At 36.8% G+C, this 20,173-nt stretch overlaps 1 protein-coding gene across 2 annotated transcripts in view; it reads right to left on the bottom strand.

The window, feature by feature from the left end:
- Positions 1 to 20,173, bottom strand: part of ARL15 (ADP ribosylation factor like GTPase 15) — a 450,742-nt gene that overhangs the window by 219,783 nt on the left and 210,786 nt on the right. For both annotated transcript variants that reach the window (XM_056112169.1, XM_056112168.1), the window contains one exon: positions 19,725 to 19,933. In XM_056112169.1, coding sequence (XP_055968144.1) covers positions 19,725 to 19,933 — 209 coding nt within the window. The remainder of the gene's footprint in view (positions 1 to 19,724; positions 19,934 to 20,173) is intronic.

Here is a 20,173-nt window from a genome sequence, read left to right as displayed (position 1 = left end):
CGGCAGGAGGGGAAGGTGTGGCCAGGGAGGAGGAAGAGGAATGTGAACATCCAGAGCCCGTCTGCAGAGCATCTGTTCAAGCAGCCCAGTTGTGGGCCTTCTCCTGGGCCAGTGCCTCAGGTGGTGTCCCCACCTGTCAACTGACAGTTGGGCGAGTGCCACGGAGAATAAGGTCAGACGCATTTTGGCACAGGCCTCTGGAAGTGTTTCTTTAACACAATGGCTGAGCAAGCCTTGAGATGAAAGGATAAGCAAACAGAAGGGAAAGAACCACGGGCTCTGCTGGACCCAGATACCAGACGGGGAATCTAGGTCAGGCTGAGCAGGGGGGATTTGACGCGGAATGCCACTGAAGGTGGAAAGCGGCAGGAAAGGTTGCCAGTCTCTGCCACTCTGGGCTTGCCAGCCATTGGCACGGATTCTGGAAAAGGAGACGTCCCGAGTCAGACACAGTTCTGTACATTCTTCTCCCTCCCCTGCCTCCGGCCACTTACATGTGGCTGATGGATGGACCAAGGCAACTTTTTATTTGTATTGTTTGTTTGTGTTAATAACACAAGGATATGGAGACAATACAAGTTTATACCAGATGTATTAGATTTAAAATATAAGAGGAATCTCCTTATGATGTTCTATGTGACATATTTATTCCAAATAATGCCTAAAACCTACTTGAAATTCTTTGGGCATTGGACTTATAGAATCCATGGCCTGTATTTGTCAATATCTTCCATGATGATGATATTTGCTTCTACAGAGTATATTTATTTGCCTGTACAATGCAAGCATGGCATAGGTAAACATACATTACACAAACAAACAAACAAAAAGATGGATGGGTGGATATAATAAATTCTTATAATTTCTAGGCAAATTTCTAAAGAGATGACCAAACTTGATACAGATACATAGAATATATGAATATATAAAATATATAATATATTAAACATATTTTTTAAAGAAGAAAAAACACAAAGTTTTCTTGCCACTATTCAGGCTTTTGTCTTTGCAATATTCCTTAAAAGATCTGTATCAATATTTTCCAGGTCTTGTGCCCTCCAGTCCAACAGTCATTAAGTTCTCGGCCCAATAAGCTTTCCTCTCCCTTATTAGGTTGACTTCTTGATAGATCCTTGATCAGGACAGGCATGAGCCCAATCCAGAGGATCCTTACACTGATTTGATTGTGTCATCTTACAATGACAGAAGTTTTCCTCTCTAGATCTGTTTTAAGCGTGAAAACGAGATCCACATGATACCATTTCAATTTAGATCTCTTTTTCTGCAAAACAATATGTCATACATGTTGTCTCTGTGCTTAGAAGGAGAGAAAATTCATAAACCTTACCCCCCTATGATTCTTTAAAGTCTTATTCTTCATAATTATACCCCCCCAACACACAGAGACACACACACACATTTCACAGGCACATTTAAATGCAGACATATAAAAGAAGTATTCATAAGGGATGAGTGATGGACAAACACAAAGCTATGCTTTGATGTTAAAGATGCAGCCCTTGAGTGTGGAAAAGGACATGTAATTGAATTCTTGGTAATCACTGAGAATAGTGCCTATTGTTGAATGTAGAGTGCTCATAGAAGTCTCGTCTAGCTTGCGCTGTTTTCTCCAAGGTGCCATTCTCCATAGCTCAGCTCCACATGAAAGACGTACTGGCATGCGGCCAAATGCCTGGGCCAGTGTGTTCTCTGGATCCTGATGGGCTTACTCAGACACCAAACCAGCACCCCAAACCTGGCCTAACATGAACTGAAAAGCTTGGGGAGCATTTGGCTCCAGGGTAAGGATGTTGCAGGGCCTTCTGATTTTCCCTCCACACACTCTGGCAGGCATTCAGCAACTGTGTAATTGATTACTATCTTCCCTTGATAAAGAAGGAGGGTGAACTTTAGTAGAGAGGCTGGTTCTCAGAATCCGAAGGCCGAAAGCTTATGCGAAGGTCTACAGAACCACTCTTTCCTACACAGCGAGACTGACCGGGGTTTCATCTCTTGGGGAGTAGAAAAGTAAATTCTAGAAAATATGCTAAAATGGCTGCAAGGTACTCTTTTCTCTTTGAAGTACTAATGTTATATCATATTTAAGTGAAATATGCTCTACTGGAGAGAAGTTTAGAACATTGTCTAATGACTAGTAGAGGTCTGCAACAAAGCTGGGCTATTTTAAAGACCAACTGATATGAACATGGACATACATATTTTCTGAAACTACATCCACAACTTTAAAAAGTGCAGATGTGTTTTCAGTGTGGTCAGAACGAAGGTTTCTCTACAGGCTTGAGTCTGTGAAACAATTAGTGCAACAGACGAAAGGCATTTCAGATGATTACCCCAGAGACACAGGGCTCACAAGACAGGATGCACACATGCCTTACAGTCTGAGAGATAGATTTTGACACTTACCACCTGTCTCGGTAAGTGTCATACCTGGTCATCTTGATGTTCACCAAATTTCTCACTTCTACCATGATAAGTCATAAAGTTTTTACTTAGAATTCCTTTAAGATAGCCCCATTTCTCCAATATATGAAATGCACTTTCAATTCTTAAAGTGTAGAGAAAAAAAGTTCTACTAAATAAAATCTTCATGCCTGAATTAAGTTTTGTTGTTTGGTCTTTTTTCTCGGGGGGGGGGGGGGCGGGTGAGGGGGAAGCGCACTGCAAAACATCAGCTGGTGCTCACGGCTTACTCCTGATCCTAAGCTTAGGAATTACTCCTGGCAGTGCTCAGGAGACAAAATGCAGTGTCAAGGATCAAATCTGGGTCTAACGCAAGCAAGGCAAATGCCTTAATCCCTGTGCTGTCTCTCTGGCCCCACCTGAGTTAAGTTTCAAAATGACAACACTAAAGATTTTGAGTTCAAGAATAAAACACATAAATTCTGAACTAGGATTAAACATTAACCTCAAAGAGATCATGCCAATATCAAAGAAAAGGAACAGTATAATTTTATCATACAATATGTTATTATATAATACCATAATAGTATATATAATAGGAAACACAAAAGGGATACTGCTGGATATAAGTCTGAGAGGTATTTTAAATAACTGTCACTGTCTTCTATTAGAGATTCCAATAAAACCTGAAAAAAATTTTTTTTAAATTCTACCTTTATAATGCCACATAGATTTGTTTCTCTATTCTCTTTTTCTTGTTTCTCCTCGATAACATAAACACCAAAATGAATGGAAGTTGAAAGTTGCTAGAGGCGGGTTACATGCAGAAAGGCTTACGGAGGAGGTCAGGTATTTATGGAAATAGAAACTGGTATCATTAATTCTCTAATGCGGTCTTGTGTTATTTCTAAAAACAAAAATGGGCTGGACAATAAGTTAAGTTCAAATTAGTGGGCTTTCTCTCCCAAGGATTGTAATACAATAGTCAATCTGTTTTTGAAATATATAAAAACATATGAGGCTTAGTTTCTTCAATATATTACTCTCATTACAATTGAACTCATTTGTAAAAAGTGCCCCTCTGCAAATTGGCAGCTGGAGCCAGTCCAAGTAGCTAGAAACATCCAAGAGAAAAACTTGATTTAAGACTTCAAAGTAACAAAAGAAAAAGAAAGAAAGAAAATTAGGTTATATTTTAAAAATCAAATAAATGAAACTTTTTGTTGCTATGAAATTCAATGAGATTGTGGTGGTGGAGTGACGGAGTGGATGATCTCAGTAAAGAGATTTGGGTTTAGGTCACTAGTCAGATCTTAGACTAAAACCCTGTTTCATCAGAGCAGGGGAGAGAATTACCTGATAGTACTACCTGATAAAAACCATATTCTGCACTCATATGAATTCATATTGAATACCAGTCTCTCTGCATTCCCGTCATACTCTTTCTATTTGTTCTTACCATTACATACGGTAACATATCTTCCATGATACAGACTTGAGGGAAAGGACCCTATTTTTACTTTTTGTCTTTTGTTTGTTTTTATTTTTAATTTTATTGAATCACCGTGAGAAAATTACAAGCTTTCATGTTTGGGCCACAATCACACGATGATCAAACACCTATTCCTCCACCAGTGCACATTTCCCACCACCAATCTCCCCAGTATATCCCCCTTCCCCCCACCCCCTGCCTCCATGGCAGACAATATTTCCCATACTCTCTCTCTACTTTTGGGCATTATGGTTCGCAATACAGACACTGAGAGGTCATCATGTTTGAAGGACCCTATTTTTAAATTTACTTTGTTTGTTAGTGAGCTAAATTCACCGGTGCTCAGGAGGGTGGGGCGGGGGAGAATGATGGTGACTAGTGGAGAGGCTTCCCCTCAAAGGGCACAGGGGAACCAAGGTAGGAAGATTTCAGTTCTGATGGAGAGACAGACCTTTCCCAGCCAGGAAGATGCCCTAACAGCAGAATGGAAAAATAAATAAATAAAAATAAAAAATAAATGAACTATGTCTCTATTACAGAGACATTGTTCAGCTTTCAGGACCCCTCCCAGAAAATTAAATTTGATCAAGACACATTTTAGGATGATAGTTTTTTGTTCCGCTACATAAACCTGAATGCGAAGAAAAAAAGAAAGAAACCCCACATTTATAGATCACGTTTTAGGTTCCTCTAGTAACATTCTATCTGGCCAACACGCTCTAGGCCCGCAAGTGTTTTCTGATACATCATCTATTCTCTTTACCTAAAAGGGTTATATGAAAGGTCTAAATGACAATAGCTTAAGTTTGAGGCAGAGGAAGGAACAGTGAAGCCCAATTTGTGTTTTCCCAGTGAATGCCCTGACTGTATTCTACAGGCAACACACATCGGGCATAGCAGTCCCATGGCAGGGGCACATTTTAGAGAGTCCTCCAGGTATCAGGGTACCATTCACAGACTCACTTGCACTGTATTTCCAAACAAAAACCCTGGGTTCCTATGAAGGGTCGAACACAGGGCAAGAAAAAGTGCCCGGGCTTGTTAAGGGCTTAGCTGCTTCTCTGCTCACAGGCTTGTTGTCCAAGGGACACACCAGGACATGGCACATAAAACTCTTGCAGCATTAAAAGACAATATAGGGCCCCCTAATTATTTCATAAATATATGTAAGACTGAAGGACCCTTTGGAGCAACACCCCTGACTGTAATTCAAAGGTGAGTTACGGCTGAGTCTGGAATTAGGAGCTCACAGAGGACTGCAAGCTTTCTAAAACCAGGATTTTCAACTCTTAAATGTAAAGACAACCCTGTGGTTGGCCTCTCCTGACCTGTTGTGAAGTAAATCAGGCAAACTAATGTGGGCTAACAAGTCTTTTTTTTTTCTCACTGTTCGATCACCCTGCCTTCTCTTTTTCTCCACAGACATCCCCTTTCTGCCACTCTGTCTGGCCATCCTCCTCAAAGCGCACAAGATGGCCACTGTAACCCGGCATTACAGCTCATTAGATCACAGGTTAGTCAAGTGGAACTGCCCGGGGTTCCCAAAGGAGGGCTATACTTCAAAAATCTGTCCATGTCAAATGAAGAAAAAAACCCCTGAGTGTGGGGTCACCCAGATCAATGATCAAAAGAAACTGAGAATGAAGGGGGGTGGAGGGGTGGGAGACACACACCCTCATTTTTTTGTTTTGTTTTGTTTTGCAAAACACACACCAGGTCTGATTTATTATAAGGAATACTGAGATACTATGGGATTCCCCCCTCCTTTCATGCCCTGTTCTCCTCCCCCCCCCTCCCAAAATGAAGTAATTTTCTTCTATCAGGTCCTTTGGGTTGTTATATTTTGGACTTCTGTAACTTCTATAGCTAAACCTAACAGGAAAAAAAAATACTCCTAGAGAAAACTCAGTGCAGGCAGGCCAGTTTTCTGGAGAACCCTTAACTATTTCCCCAAACATTCACAAAGCAGTAAAAGTGATGCAGGGTCACCATTTTTAAGGCTTGAGAAGACTATTTAAATCTGAAAGTAGAAATTGGTGTGACAAACACTCTAAAATATTCTGAAAAAATCTCTTGCATCTTCAAAGGGATGAACCAATAAGCCAATCAATCACACCAAGTGACAAGCTATAAAAAGCAGATTTCTAGGTTTCTGCAGGGTGTCAGAAAACCCAGATATCTGCAGGTAGGGTAGAGCACTGGCTTGCTAATCATTTCCCTCACTTTTATGTTTTGACAAAGTATATCATTGTGCACGTTCATATTTTTAAGAGGTAATGAATGCCACTAATTCAAGAGAACTGCAAAACTAACACTAGATATTTAACTAATTATTTGCCTGAAACATCTTCAATATCAAATTTCACAAGCAAAAACTGCAGAAAGAGCTGATTTTCTCGGCATTCTAACAACAAAATACAACAGGACATTTTATCAGCTAATGAGAAAGACCAGTGTTTGTCAAGAACATTATCTGAGTAAAAATCAAACCCAAATTTAATGCAATCTAATGAAAGCTGCAAGACCTGAGCTGTTGCTGCTGTTTTCTGGTATTTCGAATGTAATCTTAAAGCACTCCTCAGAAGCACATAAATATTGTGCCTAAACTGGCTTTTTGCTTAAGTTTTGTATGTTTAATAAGCACTTGTCTGATATTCCAGAACAGGCATCTATAAAGGTCATTTAAGCTTCATTTAAAATCTGCCCTGAGGGTGGGGAAGTTTTGAAGCACACTGTAAATACATGGAGCAATCTCTGCGCTATGAACTCTCTTGTGTCCCATACTCATTCTTCACCATTTGCTACAAGGTAGATTGTAGGACTAAGCCCATTTTACAGATGAGGAAACACTTAAGTTTCTGCCTAAACAGTTCTCAGCTCATCAATCGTGGGAAGATGTTAAAATCAAATAGTCTTATCACTTGTCCGATTCAAACCCAAGTGTCAAGCTAAATAGTCATCAAATTAAACCTGTCTATATCCTATGACCCAGTAATTCCAATTGCACAAATGTGTTTATAAATATTTGCATACTTCAGAAATGCTTGCATATAGAAAAGGAAAATGTATAAAATATTCAGAAGCTTATAAGTCTATCAGTAACATTGTGGAATTTTTAAAGAAATAGCTAAGCTGTATTTACAAGACTTGCAGAGACAAAGTAAAATTTTAAAATATTTTAAAATAAAACACAATAAAAAGTACACACTGTAAAATACCAGCAACTCTGTCCATAAAACACTACTGTACATTATGCGGTAATCTATGTATATGCATTCAAAGTATAAAAATGTATTTTAGGAAAGAAATATGCACCCATTTTAGTATATTATTCACTTCTGAAGAAAGACCACAGAGGGGCTTCTTTGATGACGTTATATTAAAGAAAATATCAGACAAATACGGCAAAATATTTACAGTTGATAAATATGGGTAGGTGGTAGATGAGGTTCTCTGTTGTATTATTCTCTAACTTAACTGTATGTTTGAAATTTTTCATAATTAAAATAATTAAAAGTATAACTCCTTAGATGTATATCCTCATACAAATGAATCCCCATGAATCAGAGATACAGTTCTTCTAAATCTTCTCCCCTCATTTGACTCAATAAATAGCTTAAAAGTCAAGGTACCAACCTAGAGGCTAAATTATTAAAATTAATTTTCCTGAAATGAGTATAATATCTTACTACAAGTATCTCAGAAGTACCATCTTTAAGATAATTACATTCATTAAAATGCAGTCCATATTTCATTATGTTGTTAAGCAAAATTCATTAAGTTGGTGTTTCTAACCTTTTGACATTCAAAGCTTGGTAATATAGGACCCCTATGAAGGCTGGAGCTATAAATTAGAGCCTGTCAGGGCACATGAGCAGAATATATCCCTTTTTGCCTACTTTTGTCTTTACTTTCTCTTAAAATGTTACTGTGTGACTTTATTCATTGCACACTTGAATATTTAAAAAGATTTTTGTACCACTCCATGAATTGTCAGATGAATATGATGGGCATACATTTCTATATGCACACATATAATCTGATTTAACAGACAATGGATCAAGTAATCTCAGTTAAAATTCTTAAAGAATCTGTATATATTTGGGAACAAACTGAAATGAAGAAGAGTTGTTATTCTCAATTATCAGTGATAATCAACTCAACAATTTCAACCATTTATCTTGCCAAAATATCTTAAAAATAATGTTTTCTTATTTGCATACATTTTCCAGTTCAGCTTCACCACAGCTAAAGAACAATGTGGCAAAAACCTGGCTAACTAAAACCATGTAAAAATAAGTGCAAAATAAATTAGGATTTTGTGTTTCATTTTTAACAAATGAAACTACAGAAACAGATTCATATTATTGTTTTACCAGAAATAGAAATAAAGTAATCTATAATTTCTACATCTATCCTCCTACAAAGTTCTAAATAATTAAAGAGGCCCTTGAATAGTCAGACAGAATCAGAAGACTGTACTTTCCTAGAGCAGAAACTGTGCCAATATAGTTTAAGACTCGAGAATATGAATTTAAAAAGTACTCTGGTAACGTGTAAAAAATAGCTATATATAAAAATTTGTTAACCATAGCAGGCTCAAACAACAGTAAACCTCATGTTACACTTTAAAACCTGTTTTTATCATCTAAAATTGAATTTAATATTCTTATTAATAGACATCATTATTCATTAGAAAAAAATTCAGAAAGATGCCCAAACCTGAATTTTAATTGAAGAAAAACATCAAAGTCAATATAAAAAGATGGGAAATGGAAATCTTTTTATTCATTGCTCAAACATGCAGCAACATGTATTTGTACTTATGAATCTGTGCTCACACATTTAAGCCAGTCAAATATTTAGACTTTGACAAGTACCATTTTCAATGAAGTTATTCTAGAACTGAGTAAAACAGAAATCTTTCTATATAATCAAAGAAATTTATGTTTTGGAAAATCAGGGCATTCCTTGGGCACAGATTTAATTTTGCATAATAATAACAATTTTAGCAGTAATCATTACACTACACGTGCATATGAATGGTATATCCCTCTCAAGATGCAGCTCTTTTCAGACCCTTTTAATGATAATTCAGTCTTCTTAGCACTGTGCTAAAACATGAGAGAATATCTTTCTTTTAGAGCACCACTAACAACTGTAATTCTTCGGAGAGCTAGCAGTTCTCTAAGGATTGCTCTGTCAAGCTCTTATTTTCATTTCCGTATTTCTTTGTTCTCCTTGTCTAAACTATATACAAGTTACCCAGATTTTCCATTCTGGCCCCTTTCAATAAAGGCTTGTTTTGGCTTGACAGATTATTAGTCATAACCACAGTCTAAAAAATTCATTTTTTATATATTGCAAATTCCACAAGTTAAAAATTACATTGTTCTCTGCAACTTCGAATTATTTCACAGTTCATATATGCGGAAACTCCCTCCCATATGCCTACTTATTTTTTCTTTTCATTGATGAAAATGATTCGAGTTCTTTTGTGCAGCTATTTACTATCCCAACAAATTTTAGAGAGTATTCTTTTTTGAAAAGCACATAACTACAGGTGTGGAATGAACTAATCTCAATCTACGTATACTCTTTTAACACAACTGATTTCAGACATGAATATGTTCAACTGCACGCCTGAATAAAATGAAATGAAACTCCATTTGACACTTCCTTTACAACAGTAAAACAGAAAACTTGGGAATGTTCTCTTTGTATTTTTTGTGGTCAAAGATTCATGAACACAAACTGTGATTTCACAATTTCCTACTAAAGAAGGTAATTCCCAGTTCACCATTAGTGACTGATATATCAAGCACAGTAATTGGCCGGTTGGCCCAGACAGGAGGGAAACCATCAGGCTTTTGTTGCATTAGATTCTTGAGAACACTTTTCTACTTGTATTTAAAGTCTGTGCTCTACCTACAGTGAAAACCTCTAGATAACCCTTTTCTAAAATTATAAATACCCAAAGGGGCTAAGTGGATACTTAAACAATAGTTGTGGCTGAATATGGATTACTATATAAAAAGGATAATACAAAATAAAGAAAAGAATAAGAGATCCTAGACACCAGTAAACAAAAGAGAAGAAGCTCTATAGGCTAATTAACTCAGGTGTGGATTCGTTCCTTTATCCCAGAGCCTATGTACATGGAAAAAGTGGCAACTTCTAAGTGGTCTGGGTCCATTGTATGTAACATCGCACACATTTAGTTCATTTTTTTTCCCATCAAAGGTACAAGCAATTCATAGGTAAAGAAAAAAATAATAATAAAGTGGAATGGAGAAAATGCCTGTTTCTAAGTAGTGGGGCATTCTATTCATCTCAATAGATGAAAACAGGTATCTTTCATTATGTGTTTTTGTTCTTAAAGGAAGACAGTCAAAATATGTGACTGTCGTATTTGTGCTAACACAGCAGAGCTTTTCAAAGTCACTGCCAGAAGTGGACTGGTTTTCTTACCTGCTTTTTCCATGCTTAGAGTTAAGGATGTCTGCCTCATTATAAACCTTGCTGGCTCCCTACTTTCTGCAGTCTGGCTTTGCAGTGATTACTGGTCAAAACCTTTAATTACAGTATATAGTTTGTGCAGCTGCCTGGAAATTGGTCTCAGGGTCAGTGGCTCTTCCCGTTCCCCTCTTTCCATTCTTTTGAAGCAATATTGCTGAACTGAAGGCATTGTTCCAGCTTTCTGCTGTGCTCTGTCTGCTGCACACTATGAATAGCTTTGCAATCACTAGAGCAATTGGTTCTTCAACTGCCTTTAGGTTGTCAATTGTAATTCATTGGCCCTAGGCACCTTTTCTCTTTTCATTCTCTTGAGGTCTTTTCTTACTTAATTTGCAATAATATTAGGGAATGTCTTCTTCAGACATGTCACTAATGTCTTCCTGGTTATGAGGCTGTGTATACACTAACTCCCATATATTCCTCTTAAAATATTCCATTATTTCCTTTAACTGGGAGGATCTGTAAAGAACCTCTCTTTCACCATCTCCTGAGGAATTTGTCTGATGTCTTCTTTCTTAAGAATCATCTAATGATTCCTTCTAAAATAGCCCCATTGGAGTTAATTTACATTATTATAGTTATAACTTTTCAAAGAATTTGCATTTTTGTAATAAGAATTAGGATTTACCATTCTTCTCATAACTGTGCTCTATTCTTCATGTAATGAAAATTATTTTGAGTTCTATACAAGTTAGTCATAGTTAACTAAAGATTTTCTACTCTTTAGAAACCAGCGCCTATGTTTTTAGAACCTTTTGAGAAGATCTATAGTAAATTTTTCAGACAATTTCAAAGATTATCATAAGAAAACATTCAAACTATTTGAAATGAATTCTGATGCGACTGCATTACAGGAAGTTTATTTTTCTTCACAGACAAGAGCGAACAAACATATCACTTGATCTATTAAGGAAAAAAAGTCTTTAGTGTATTATGTCTCAAATCCTTAGTTCTGGATAAAATCCAGCAGATTAACCTCTCTCATTAGTCTCAGCCATCCCAATGTAACCAAGGGTATTTTTAAGCAGACACTATGTAATAATAATAATGATAATAATTATCATAATGATAATAACTAACGCTTATTGTGCTTTTTATCTTCAAAGCACTTTACTGACATTAACTATGTGTATATTTTCAAATTAATTTAACTCGACAAATGTTTTATTAACTTTGTAAGCTATGGAATGTGTAGTGACTGAATTTTCTTTAAATAAATCAGCAAATAAATAAATAAATAAATGTAACAAAGGGCCAAGGAACGGTTCTGTAAACCTTTTCTAAGAAGCCAGTAATGCCTTTGTTGAATGGAAGCTAATGAAATACTTATTACAAAATGTGAAACTGAAATATAAACAGAGAATAAGGTTCCCCATTCAAAGATAAGATCCTTCAAAATGACCCAGAAAAAAGAAAAGCAACATTGTTTGATAAAATTATTATTATTATTATTTCTCTCATAGCTGTAGCCTATTTAAACGTGCTTAGGAAGAAAAATTTATTGAATATAACTTTTTTGCAAAATTTAATTTTATTAGCGTGCTATGAGTTACAAAGTTATTCACAGTTGGGTTTCTGACATACAATGTCCATCACCAATCCCACCGCCAGTGTCAACTTCCCTCCACCAGTGTTTCCAGGCTCCTTCTCCTACCCCCCCATACCCCAACCCAGTCTGCCATCTTGAGAGGCACCTTTTAAATCTGATTATAAATGTTTGGATATCATGATTTCAGTATTGTCGGTCTCTGCAGTTTGGGGATGCCTAGAAAGGGAGGAGAAAGAAAGAAACAAAGTGAAGGAGAAGGATAGAAGAGATAAATGTAAGATTTAAAAAAATGTTTGTCTAAGTTAGGGCCAAGGATGTAGCTCAGAAGCAAAGCGGTCATCTTATATGTGTGAGGCATTGGGTTAATCCCTGGCATCATTTGAAAAAAAAAATCCTTCTACATTTTTACAAGTAGTAAATAATTGTATGTGTTACAAAGCTAAATTTATTAAATTAAACTCATTGTTCACTAATTCAGTTATGTTCTCATCAGAACATCATCACGAGTTTTCCCACTAGAAACACAAATAATAATAGTTTGTAATACTAACAATTGAAACAAGCTCCACAGGGAACCAGAGATAGCTCAGAGGAGCACACACATGCAGAACCCAGGTTCAATCCTTGGCACCACATGATCCCTCAAGCACTGACAGAAGCAATTCCCAAGCAACCAGCTGCGAGCCCCTCAGGCATCACTGGGTGTGGCTTCCAAACTGAAAGAACAATAATAATAAAATGGACCCCACAGCTCAGAATGTAACTCAGTAATAAATTCCTGGGTTCTGTTCTATCTTGGCCTCACAAATAAAGAAATCAATGAATAAAATTAAAATAAGCTCTATCTAGGACCAGAAATTAGTACAATGGTTAAGGTGTTTGCCCTATATGTAGCCATGTCTACAACCCTGATTAGAATCCTGGTATCACCCAAGGTCTCTGCAGGTATGGTTCCTGAGTCCCACTGGGTGTGGTACCAATTCCCTCCCAAAAGAAAGAAAAAGGAAAGGAAAGGGTTCTATATATAGCTAAAACACAAGCCATTAATAAAAACACTAATGATTCAGTCAAGATAGCTTGCTTCTTTCTCTGAAGGATTAAAAAAAATAGTAAGATGAAGTCCTCAAGTACACAAAGATAAACATAAGAACCTAAAAATAAACAAACATTTCTCAATGTGGCAATGAAAAGATTATGGGTTTTTGTTGTTGTTAAACTAGTAACATGGTAGAGCAGCAAAATTTCATGAGAAAAGATGTGCTGCCCATGATCCATATTCAAAGGTCAGTTCTAATGTAGAGCATAAAGAAAAGAAACGACATTCAAGGATAAAAATAGAAAAGTTAGACTGGGTGAGAGATAGTAAAGAACTCTGGATCGAGCTGATGCCAGCAGGAAAGTGCACAGGGTAATGCTCAGAGCTAGTCATTCACTTAAAACACTCTACCAAGAACAGGGGTGCGAGAAGGAGCTGAATTCCTATTCTTCAAGGAGTTTATAGTCCTGAGGGGTGGACAGAGAAGTTGACATGCAAATGATTGTGACATGAGATGAGGAAAATCACAAGATTCCTCGGAAAGTTGGAACACTGCACTCAGCCACGGGAGTTCAGGAACATTCTGGGTGAGCCAGCAGGCCATGAGAGATGGGTGATGGATGAGGATGGGTGAGAAAGGAGAGGGAAACCAGTTATCAAACAGGGAACTCAGGATTTTAGGAATTCCATTGATATTCAAAAGGAATTAGAAAGTACTGGATTTTAGATTGGTTGACTTGTTTGGGGGCCACACCCAGCCATGCTGGGGAATGAGGAGTACCATCATTTCGGTACCATTTAGAGAGCTGGTGGGCGACCCAAACAAGGACTCCAGTACATAAAGCAGATGCTCTAGACCTTGGGTTAGATGTTCTTTTCTGGATTGGGTCACTGGGTTACACTGAGAGAGGCTCAGGGGGCTACTGCTAACCGTGTGCTAGGGATTGCTCTGCACACTGCACAGAAGGGGCTCTGCAGTATAAAAAGGGTCTGGCACACTCAGCTCTTGGGAGTCCTCAGTGTACTGTGCCAGCAAGTGCTGTTTCTGAACATGGTAATCATGAAGAGTAGATAGGAAATCTATCCTTTCTCCTCTATGTTGACGCCCAGAGATTTCAGGGGGTGGGGAAAGAGGGGTGTTAAAGGACCAGGAAACTGAAAAGAGCTCCTAAGGTAGAAATGGCCAAATTGAACATAGAAACATCCAGCTGTGGGGAGTAAATAAGAATAAGACTGGAAAGAGGTTCCAAAATTTATTAGTGTTACAAGATACACTAATAAATGCTCTAGAAATGCTCATAGGAATTTTAAGATACACGTGTGATTGGAAAAAAGGCAGAAAGGGGAACGAGATAGGGGCTCGTAAAAGAACACGATGAAATTTTTGGAGGATACACACTGTTGTTTTTAAATGTATGGCGCTTTTTTAAAAAAAAAATCCTGAGTAGTTTTTTTTTAATAGGGTAAATCTGTTTTCTGCCCCCTGGGTTGGAGATGGGAGGTGGAGAGGTGTAAATTGACTTGTTTCATTTAAGATTTACTAAAAACAGAACTTAGGGAGCTCTTCCCTGCCCTCCATCAAATTAACTTTCTTCCTTTGACTGTATTAAAAAAATAATCTTTCTGGGCCTGGGATTATAGCACAGAGATTAAGACCCCTGTCCTGCATACAGCAAGTCTCAGCTGGATCCCACTGCATATGGTCCCCCAAGGCACATTCCAGAACAGGCCCTGAGCACTGCCAAGAATGGTCCCCAAACAACAACAAAAAAGACCCTTTCTTTTGTAACATATTTGTTAATGAGAATTTTACTGGTTTTTTAACCAGTAACATTCTCACAGACACAAGAAAACACAGAATCTATACAGGGTTAATCAGGATGAGCTCAAAGTAGCCAGATTTAGAATTAATGAAATCTAGAATACAAATTTTCTCTAGAAGTGCTCATAGGAATTTTAAAAAGGCACAGGGATGTACAATATTCTATTTAGTATTCCCAGCTAAAAGTTGTGCTCTTTCAATACATTCACAATAATGGCATTTCGTAGCCGTTAAAGTGATAGCTAATTCAGCTTCGCTTGGAAGTTAAAACATTTTCGAGAGATCACTGAGTCATTCAAAAGAAAACTGACCTCTAAACCCTCTCAGTGCTCTCCCCAAGACTGAATTATAACAGCGTGAGGTACATCTGTAAGAACTAGACAAAAAATGATTAGAATCAGTATATGTCCCATAAGGGAGTTTTCAAGCTGCTCACACAATAGGTATGTACACTACTCTATGTGAAATCAAATCAGTATTCTAAAATGCTGCCAAGAGTCAGGTCAAGACAGTTGGAATACTCTTAAGATTTAAAGTATATGACATTGTACACAATGATTATTTTATAAATAACACATTTTCCCCAATATACTGAAAGTAATTTTATATAAAGCTAAGCATTTTTGGAGGGGTGTGACTGAAGTACACTTTTATTTGTAAGGAAAAAAAATTGTTACACAAAGTCAGAAATGATAGTCATTACTTCATAGAACTACGAAAAAGAAGTTACTTTATTATTATGCATTATATATATATAATCATTCTAAAATAGCAGTTTATTTAAAAAATACTGTTCAAAAGTTTTCATTCTTCTAACCTCTCTCTGACCCTTTGTTTAAAAAAAGAAAAACAGTACCCAGTGAAGGAATAATTACCTATGAGTAAAAAGTAACTGTAATTAGGTGAAAGATTAATAACATAAAAATACTTACTAGCAAACTTCCAGAGAATGTATATACACTAAAAAGTGAGAACTAGATAAACTATTCATGATACATTGAATATTAACAGTATTTGCTTGAAAATATGAATATTTATAACCAAAACAAAACATGGTCTAAAAAAGTTGGTAACATATCATACAGAAATACTTGCAAGTATTAATCTTGCATTCTTATTCTATACTGTGACTATGACAGTACATTCTATGTACATCCAGCAATAAACTAAATTACAATTGCATAAAAACTAAAAAATGCCTAATCACAAATTTTTCTTTACTGCTGATATCCTATAGAAACTGGGTTTCTCTGCTAAAATACACTTGTTTGAAGTTATAACTCCATTTCAATGTTTTCATAATTCTTGTTTACAAATATTTTTAAATAGTTAACTACCTTTCTGTAATATTTCTGAAGAAGTAAAATGTTACTTCTATTAAATCAGAGGCCTGAAAGGATAAATTATTTCATTTTGAGGATATGTGTCATTTTATAAAAAGGGATTTTTAAAAATCTAGGAGGTAAAGAGTCACTATCGGCAAAAGTGCAGAGGGAAAACCGGATTACATTCATTGGCTATTGTATCAACTTAACTTCTCATAAAACTATCCTGATCTATAAAATAACTTCAGAACTGAAGTATGTTCTCCTTTGGGAGTTATAAAACAAATTAGATATGATTACAGATTACAATTCAATACAATTAAAAATCAACTTATTTATCCCTCAGATTTCTGTTTTAAAGCCTTCTCATTTAAAAATGAACTTGAGTTTTCCCTAATGGATCAAGTGGGACACTTAATGTCATGATAATTTTTTATATTATGCTTTTTATTGAATAAAAAAAAGCTGATATGAGTAAATCCTGGGAAACTGTGGTAACTACACCTCCCCAAAGTGAACACAACAAACATCTGTTGCAAGAATGGCTTGGCTTTCAGACAGTATGTAAAGGGTGTTCTTTTTCCCAGTGTTCTGCTATTCAAGAGAAAGCTTATTTGTTTGGCAAGAAAACATGTTTCTACTATTAAATAAATTCCCAAGACATAAAATCTTAAGATTCTGGTGCGTTTAACAGAGATCATTACCAGGTATATCAAGAAAAGGGAAACCGGGATAAACAAAACTTCAATTCTAAAAGAGCAACAAGGGATCGGGCATTTTGCCTTTGGACTTTGGGTAACAAAGTAATTTTAAGCATTGTCTTCCTCCCTTAACTCAGTTCTTTACACAAGTATTGTACAGCAGTGGATCATGGCAAGGAAGGGACTAAATACATAACCTCCTGACAATTTTCATCCTTTGAAAAATCTCAGTGATAACTTGGCTTTCTCCTTTGGATTTCACTGACTTCAAACAATATCCTGGCATCCTCATCAAATGACAAGTGAATTCTTAGGTATACTCCAATGAAAAGGTCAATAATCGCAATATTTTTGCATAACACATTAGGCTCAAGTGTAGTCATTTTAAGGAGGCGGGGAAACAGCAACATATCATTACGATGCACTGTCTTTCTTTGAACTACATCAAAAGAAGTTTTGGTAAACAGATGCATTTTCCTCATTGCCAACAAAAAATGGTCCCATAAAGCCAAACAGTTTGTATACATTAAGCACAGACAGAATTCTTTTACGCAAACCAAATTTGAATACGGTATTTGAAAATTCCACGATAGGCAAACAAGTTGAGGTAAATTCATTTTAAAAGAAACATTAGGGACAGGAAGGTAGGTCAAAAAGCTAGAGCATATGCCTGGCATGCACGGGGTTTCAGTTTTGACTCAGGGGTCAAAGGGTACTGCATGGCCTTCTGGGCATTGCCAGGTATGGCCTGGCATAGGGGTGTGGAGCTACCCTCACCACTCCTTCTCAAAAAGCAAACAGAGCAAACAAAAGAAGTATATCAAAGTCACATATGCTCCAGTAAATATAATTCAGAATAATTTTCAAACCATATCTATGATTACTCTAAATTTACAGGCTGCCTTACTAAAATATGAATCACAAAAAATATTTGCCCTTTTCCTAGGGGAGACAACCAGCCAACACACACAAGGCATACTCAGAAGTAATTAATTGTTAAATGCTTCCTTAATTCAATGTGACAGACTGTAATTCCTATGGAGGATTAGTGTGAGTCACATATCAAGTTTACAGAACATATTAGTTTCAACTTATGATGTCGAAGAAAAAACCCAGAACAATAATATTTTAAATCTAACAGTAAAATATATCTTTTCAGCTATTGCATGGAGCATGAATAAAAACTTAAGTTAAAAACTTGAATAGTTTAAAAGTTCACATTAGTCCAAAGTTATAAAATTCATCTATTCCATAAGCGTGTTTCTTTTAATTAAATACGTGTACTTTACATACTTACATGTTATTGTATCTATGAATATTCTATAAAATACGCCTTTATATGTTCAATAATGAGTATCAGAATAATGCATTTTCAGCAAAGGTACCTTATAAGCAAGAACTTCTGCAACCCTCACAACTATCCATTATTACATACTATCATATCCATTCTACAAACTGCTGCTGAGAAGCCAAAAGCTGTACCTGTCTTATGAACAGACCAAGAAGGCACTGCAATTGGAATGCTAAAGATCACACAGGAGTGCCTCTAAATACATTTTTTATCTTAATTACTTAATATTGTCTCGATTTTCAAAATCCAGAAAGGAACAAGGTGCTAATTACTCGATGCAAATTGAGGTGGCGAAATGGTAGCCATGAGTTCTGTTTGTTCAACAAGAAATTCCGGCCTTCCTTAAGACCTGAGTGAAAATTCTCTCTCTGTTTATTACCAATTTTGCTCAGTATTTTTCATGTCAAAGTGAGTCATTCTAATCAGCCCTATTTATCAAAAAATCATACACATTATTCCCATTTTACAGGTGAGAAGACAGGTGCAGGGAAAAAGCAGGGGTCCATGGATCCCACATAGATCCTTTATGGACTGCCCTTGGACTTTTTTGTTCATTTCTCAGACCAAAGGGCAGTGTTCTTTCCAGTAATCTTCTTATTCTAGAGTCATTCAAGGTAACATGTGCTCTCTTGCAGGTAGGGGAAACAGATAGTGAAAGCCATCTTTACAGGTGCAAAGAAATGCATCACAAGCTTTGGTGTCACTGTACTTAGGTTAAAATCTGCCATAATTGAAATTTTTTAAACAATTCACACCCCTTATTTACTTGAACAGCGTGAATCAGAAACCCTCCTGAGAGAGTCCTTATTTAGTTTCCCAGAATTATTAGGAAGCTAGAAAATGAATTTAAATGCAGATGAAGAAATGGACCACATGGCAAAGGCACTCAATGCATCGAACTTGCAAAGTAAGATCCCAGTTTTCAGTAAGGCCTTTCAGTAAGGGCTGACGACAGAATATGCGCCATTGCTTGTACCAACAGTGAGCATTTCAGAATTGAAATGACATTTTAGGGCAATGGCTGCATGGCAGCTTATATGATACATTTCTTGAAAAACTTCTGGGGGCGGGGGGGTGGGTGGGAATGTCAAATAATCAAGGAAATGGCCTCTAAAGCAGACAGAAAAGATCCATCTAGAGATTAGATATTCTCTAACTTTGCCTGGCAAGCTACCCCGTGACGTATTCAATATGCCAAACACAGTAACAACAAATCTCACAATTTGTTGTGAGACGTTACTGGTGCCCGCTCGAGCAAATCAATGAACAATGGGAGGACAGTGCTATAGTGCTTGCTAAACAGTTAAAAATCACCCATACTCTCGAAGTAGGGTTAGGTAGAGACACCATAATGCTTATCAGATAATGCAGGAATTCTGCTAATAAAACTAAGACTCACATGAAACAAAAACAGCAAATCCCTAATTATAGACGTCTCATTAGATTCTAAGCAGCAGCAAAAGTACAACAAACAGGACAGACAGAAACTTGCTATCTAGGAAACATACCTCCTGTACAGATCGAGCAGCTGGCTTGTCTTGATGATTAGCCAATATTAAAAAGGGTAAAGTGCATAGCTGTGGATGCTGAAGAGCTGAGTGCAGTTCATTTCTAGAAGTTTCTAAATCATCTTCTGAAGAAGCACTGTCTAATACAAATATTACCCCTTGAGATCCTTGGTAGTAGCGACTCCAGTATTTCCGGATATTGTCAGCCCCTGTGGGAAACAAGCAAGTTACTCTTTAAAAGAAGTGTCCCACGACACATGGTGTGTATACGCACAATGGAATACTAGTCAGCTACATGGAGAGATGACACCTTGCCTATGGCTACAATATGGATGGAACGAGCGGAGGTCATGCTAAGCTAAGTAAGTCAGAAGAAAGACAAATACTAGAGGTCCTCATGCGGTATATCAAGAAACAAGGTAAGGGATTAAACAATATTCAATGAAACT

The sequence above is a fragment of the Sorex fumeus genome, unplaced genomic scaffold, assembly GCF_029834395.1.
Source record: "Sorex fumeus unplaced genomic scaffold, SorFum_2.1 ptg000015l, whole genome shotgun sequence".
Taxonomy (NCBI): domain Eukaryota; kingdom Metazoa; phylum Chordata; class Mammalia; order Eulipotyphla; family Soricidae; genus Sorex; species Sorex fumeus.
This window is presented reverse-complemented; position numbering and strand designations above follow the sequence as displayed.